Source organism: Lactuca serriola, chromosome 2, assembly GCF_051521515.1.
Source record: "Lactuca serriola cultivar US96UC23 chromosome 2, Lser_US96UC23_V15, whole genome shotgun sequence".
NCBI lineage: Eukaryota > Viridiplantae > Streptophyta > Magnoliopsida > Asterales > Asteraceae > Lactuca > Lactuca serriola.
In genome coordinates this window covers 221,488,175-221,494,365 of record NC_136409.1, presented here as the reverse complement: position 1 = coordinate 221,494,365, position 6,191 = coordinate 221,488,175, and the positions used below count along the sequence as shown (strand labels likewise).

Genomic DNA, 6,191 nt, shown 5'->3' with positions numbered 1-6,191 from the left:
TAATGATAAACGTCCTTAGCGTTCCTTCTTCAAAAGCTGGTGGTTACATGTATTACTGATTTACCTGAGAAATACAAGTGGTTTCGAAAAAGTGTCAACAATTAAGTTGATGAGTACATAAATGTTTTGTGTTGAAAAGTATGCCCTTTTGGTAGTAAATCGATGAACGAGGTTTTCAGAAAATCCAATATTTTCTATAAATGGTTTGAAAAGTTCCCAAAGTTGGAGTGCGTTAGTATGTCCCATACTTGAATAATAATGATAAACTTTGTGCTAAAAATAATGAGGAAAACGGAATGCATATATGAATCTCGTAAATCAAACTTGTTTTTATACTTTTATGTGAGTTTTATATCCATACTATTGACACTGACTGCCTGTAACAACATTCTTCAGGTGTTGTAGTGTTATGACATTTGTCACCCCAGACCTGCCGGTCTAACTATAGCTAATAGTTTAGGTGCGGGGTTGTCAATCCCGTATAAATCTATATACAAGTATCATGTTCTCCCTCCAAGAGATTATGGTATATAACACAGGACTTGAAATGCATACATAAGAGTACGTTGAAGTTTGAATATCTCACATTACTTGGTATAAATAGATTTACGATAAGAAAGACTTTACTTTATTTGAAAGTATTTCGCTTGTCAAGATGTATATGTAAAAACGTATGAATAACTTGTTAACTATACTCATTATAGTTTCTCAGAAAGTATGTTCCCATTTAGTAAAAATAACTTGGTGATATAATAGCCCTTTAAACATGAGGATGCTTGTATCGATACTCTATAAGATAGGTATTACATTTACGTTTATAAAATGATACTTTGACTTGTAATGTACTTGTATTTCCCCCCTAAAACATGAAAAGAATTGAAAGGTAGGGGTATGAACTCACTCGTTTGGTTTGAAGAGAGGGAGGCTAGAGTTGAGCAGAACTTCGACTGCGGAAAGCTACGCCTTCGGACTCTTCGGGGGTCTCGGTAGTGTAGATCTTTCGTCGGGGGCTCGGGTACGGAAACCGAGGGTGTCGGGATGGTCTCTGGAGCTTGGAAGTATGGGAGAGTGACTGGGAGTTTGAGAAAGTGTGCAAAAACCCGAGGCTCAAACCTTCTATTTATAGGGCTGGAGGATGGCGTACGCGGGGCGTACCTCCGGAGTACGCTGGGCGTACGCGGTACGCGGGGCGTACTTCAATTACGCGGGGCGTAAAAATGCGTCACGGATTACGACTCCGGTCTAGCTAAGCATAGAGTTGCAGCCGATGGGACTCGACTCTGGGTCTACTACGCTGGGCGTAATCTGGGATTACGTTGGGCGTACTCCAGTCTCCCATCTTCTAAATTCCGTAACTTTCGCATACGGGCTCCGTTTTTCGCGTTCTTTATATCCACGCGTAGGTGAGATTATGCTCTACAACTTTCATTTAGACTCCGTCGGCTAGTTTTGACTTTATTTTTAATGATATATTTTTAATAGGCCGGGACTCCTAAAGTCCGTTAAAAATTCATAGTTTCTTTATTCGACGTCGGTTTTCGTTTGTCTTTTTATCATTTTACTCCTATTGTGGAGATCTTCAACTCTCATTTAGGTTGCGTTAGCTAAATAACACTCGATCTTCAATTCGAGTTTTTAGCCCTCTACTACTGTTACGAAACTCTGGAAATTCGTAACTTCTTCATACGAGGTCCAAATTGGGCGATCTTTTTATATATGTTTACAGTTTAACGAACTCTACATCTTTTGTTTAGATACTAAAGGCAAAAATGCATTTTATTGAAATTTCACTTTTTACGTTAAATAGCGTTTTAACGGTGTGTCGTAAATATACGATTGATTATAATTTCTTCAATATAACCCGGTTTTGAACGTTCTTTACGTTTTTGGAAACCTTGGCACGATATCTAATATTTGATGCATCCCAACTTAGATATTTGAACACTTTATTTTTGAGGTTAATTTAGTTGATTCCAAATAGTTTTCGTTGTATTTGACATTTGAGCGTTACACTGCTTTTGGAAAAATATAGGGTTGTCACAATCACCATCATCGATAATCAACAAAAATCCACTTCATATCATTCATTCAACATCGATTATCAAATAAAACTTCAAAATTGAGGTTAGAAAAAAATCAAATCGTTTTTTTTTTTTTTTGAAAAATTTCATATAATTCTCTATCAATCTACTCTTTTGTAAGATTTAAATAGTCAAAATATCATGTTTTAACATTTTAAAAAAAAGTTAAATTGTATGCACTCTAACTGTTTGATGAAATGCATAAACTAAATTACCACGTTATATTCATATATGAATATGTTTTCTCAGTATATGATTATTAAAACAAAAAAACAAATATGCAAGTTTGTATGTTATTCATCTGTGAATAACATATAAAAATTATATATATTTGTGAAAATACCTTGTAATATTCATATGTGAATATACTGTGTAATATTCATAAGTGAATATATCATCTAATATTCACAAATGAATATACTATGTAATATTCACATGTGATATACCATGTAATACTATGTAATATTCAGATATGAAAATATTATCTAATATTCATAAGTGAATATAACATCTAATATTCACAAGTGAATATACTATGTAATATTCATAAGTGAATGCATCGTCTAATATTTAAATATGAATATACTATGTTTATTATATGTTATATTCATATATGAATGATACTTAAATTGTAAAAAAAAATTAATCATAGTTTTTATTCATAACTGAATAACGAATGTACTGTAGTAAAAACTTGATTCATTTTTATTCACTTATGAATAACGATAGCTGAAAATATTAAAAAAAAATATAGTTTATCTTAAAACTATATCAATATGGATGTCTATTTGTAGAGAATAAAAAATCATGAATTTTGGTATATTTAAAATCATTTTTCGATAAAAATAGCTTCTTAAAAATTAAAAAAAAACGAAAAAACAATGTTTTTGTATATATTAAGGTAATGATTATCATAGTTTAAGGAAACATGTTTTGTTGGAAAACACATGTCTATTCCTTTCCAATTTCTGCTGGTACGACGGAAGCTTTTGCGGCAAAAATAAATGAGTGGCTGAGAATGATTCCCCTATTCTTAACCTTTTTTTCTCAATTGAACCCTTATATATATATATATATATATATATATATATATATATATATATATATATATATATATATATATATATATACTAGTTTATAACGCGTGGGAACCACGGTTGTAAAATTAATTAAACTTTTATTTTAAATAAATTGTTAATTTAAGAGACATTTTTTAGTTATGTGAAATTATAATCGTTGATTCAAATAAATATGTAAAATTAATTTTTAATATATATTAAACATTTTTTATTTGTGGATTAATGAAAACATTAATATAAAATTTAAAATTTAAAATAAAGAATAAATGCATTGACAAATAGCATCACATTAATGAGGATGTCTAAAAAATTTAAAATGGAGAACTAAGATATTGACAAGTGGCAACACATTAATTAAGAGGTCTAATATGATGACACATGGCAAAAAAACTACTCTTTTATTAGTATATATATATATATATATATATATATATATATATATATATATATATATATATATATATATATATATATATATATAGAGAGAGAGAGAGAGAGAGATTAATATTTGATAGATTGATTGATTTATCTAGGGCAAGGTTTTTTTTCTTTCCAATTCTAGCAAACTTTTGCTTGCAAGAGCTCAGCTAATTAAGCTGCTATATATCTTCCACAGAATAAGTTCCAACTACTTGTCCTCTCAACTTCTGAGTGTGTGTGATCTGGAAAGAGAACAAAACCATGTCTATATCTAGTTAGCACCACACACGCCCAACAGCGGCTCTATTAATCCCTATACCTTCAACTGTTTCTTCATCTTTTCCATGGTGGATCAGAACCCCAAAATAGAAATGAAGAAAAGTGGCGACTTTGATGAAAAAGATGCACAGGATGATTACCCCACAAAGCAAAACCCGACTTTTCATGATGTCGAACAAGAAGATTATGATATGGATGACGATGAAGGTGATGAATCGTCACAAGAGGTTGACCATGATTCTACTGGTGGAAGCGGACTCAAAAATGGATCGACATCCAGCAACAGCACAGTGGAGGAGACAAGTGATAAGAAAGCTAGCGGGTCAGTCACAGGATCAGTTAGACCATATGTTCGCTCCAAGAATCCCAGGCTTAGGTGGACACCTGATCTTCATCTTCGATTTGTTCATGCTATTGAACGACTGGGAGGTCAAGAAAGTTAGTATAAATGACTTTAATTTATTTCATATATTTATGTTTTTGGTTTAATTATTTAATGGAACTTAATGTGTTTTTCAACTTTGATTTTGATGGTGCAGGAGCAACGCCAAAATTAGTTCTTCAACTAATGAATATCAAAGGCCTTAGCATCTCTCATGTCAAGAGCCATCTTCAGGTACTTATATTAATTTGTTTCATTCAAGAAAAATAATACCTTTTGCAGCATCAACCGGTTAATTTTGTATATTATGCTGAATATATATACAAATTTGAGTTTCTTGGTTTGTTTCATCAGATGTATAGAAGCAAGAAGATCGACGATCCAGATCAAGGTATACATAATTTCAAATTCATAGATGGTGGAAAATAAGTTTGTTGTTAATTAGGGTTTCTTAATTAAAAAGATTAAAAATCTAACTCTAAACCACTTAAGAAATCAATCATAATATGAAAGTAAGTAATGAGTTATTTTTTTGTTAATTATTTCAGAACAAGGGCTTCTTAGTGAGGGTGATGATCATCATACGTACAACCTTAGCCAACTTCCAATGCTCCAAAGCTATAATCGGAGATCACTTTCCAATCTTAGGTATCGTCTATTCTTCAAAACGTCATAATTTTTAATTATAAAACGAATAAATTGTGAGCTAGTTGATCAATGCAGAAATGCTAAAACTAATAGCGACTTTTACTGATTCCGTTTTACTACTGTTCTATTTCCATTTTTAGATATCAAGATGGTTTATGGAGTCCACAAACGAACCTAAATTATAACGCTTCCATGACCGGATTAAACCACGGGGTTTATGGTTCATTGGCGGAGAAGATTCTCGCAACCAACAACATCAGGAATTGTCATTCGAGCATAAACCAAGATCACGATAGATGGAGAAGCTTCCGAAGCAACAGCATCGAAGAGTTCCAGATTGGATTATTCAAGAATCCTTATGGGTTATCAATGGCTAATCAAATTAGAAGAACCACTCAGATGGACACAAATGTGATGGTCAGAGATCAAGACCAAGAGAAAAGGTTACTTAAAAGAAAGGAGATTGATCAAGAATCGGAACATCTTGATTTGAATCTCTCATTAAAAGTCAGGAACCCGAGAGAAGTGAAACATACGAACAGTATAAAGAAAAATGATGAATTTGATGAGAACAACTTATCGTTATCATTGGTTTTGCCTACTTCTACTTCAAATTCTAGTAGTATTAAAAGGTCAAAGCATGCAAAAACAATGGGCGGTTGCAGTGCATCTCTTGATCTAACTTTGTGAAAGAGACAAAGATTAAGTGAGATTTTGCAGTACTTTTGTCCCAGAAAACATTGCACAGATTACTATTAACTTGTTTATTATATATATATATATATATATATATATATATATATATATATATATATATATATTACTGGCACTAGTGGTCTAGTACTTCTACTAGTGTTAATTAAAAGTTTTTTTTGTCTTCAACCAGGGTGTGTCATATATTTTTTTAAGGGTCTCAAAGATCATCCAATTAAAATTAGTCAAGTATAGCATAGCATGTAGATAGTTTTTTTTGAATATGTTGTAAGTTGAAATTTGAAATTTATAATTTATTAAGTCTTTTTTGAAGGCAGAAGAATTTATTATTATCAAGGAGCTCGAAAAAAACATTACAAGGTAAACAAACCTAGAATTAAGCTTTCAAGTCAACCAACCAAATTCATTTTATGTTTCCTACTTGGCTACTCCTATTTCAAGTACAAAATAAAGACTACATAACAATTTCTGAAAAATGAATATTGTTTTTCGGCCTGACATGTTGGAACAAAGCAGCATTACGAAACCTCCAAATAATAAAAAATGCAATAAGGACAACTTAAACACTTTCTTGAAGACTACCTGATT

The 6,191-nt window shown here is 31.7% G+C and overlaps 1 protein-coding gene across 1 annotated transcript; it reads left to right on the top strand.

The window, feature by feature from the left end:
* Window positions 1-3,672: 3,672 nt before the first annotated feature.
* On the top strand, window positions 3,673-5,935 carry LOC145088633 (uncharacterized). The gene is made up of 5 exons (XM_079027007.1): window positions 3,673-4,297; window positions 4,399-4,475; window positions 4,596-4,632; window positions 4,790-4,889; window positions 5,030-5,935. The coding sequence occupies exons 1-5, from the start codon at window positions 3,925-3,927 to the stop codon at window positions 5,577-5,579; spliced, it is 1,137 nt and encodes a 378-aa protein (XP_078883133.1). The 5' UTR covers window positions 3,673-3,924; the 3' UTR covers window positions 5,580-5,935.
* Window positions 5,936-6,191: the final 256 nt, after the last annotated feature.

What these genes read in the sequence shown, in the direction of transcription:
- LOC145088633 (XM_079027007.1), top strand. Translation starts at nt 3,925, where the DNA reads ATGGTGGATCAGAACCCCAAAATAGAAATGAAGAAAAGTGGCGACTTT. An exon ending in ATGTCAAGAGCCATCTTCAG is followed by an intron (nt 4,476 to 4,595) that starts GTACTTATATTA and finishes TTGTTTCATCAG; the next exon opens with ATGTATAGAAGCAAGAAGAT. An exon ending in GATCGACGATCCAGATCAAG is followed by an intron (nt 4,633 to 4,789) that starts GTATACATAATT and finishes TAATTATTTCAG; the next exon opens with AACAAGGGCTTCTTAGTGAG.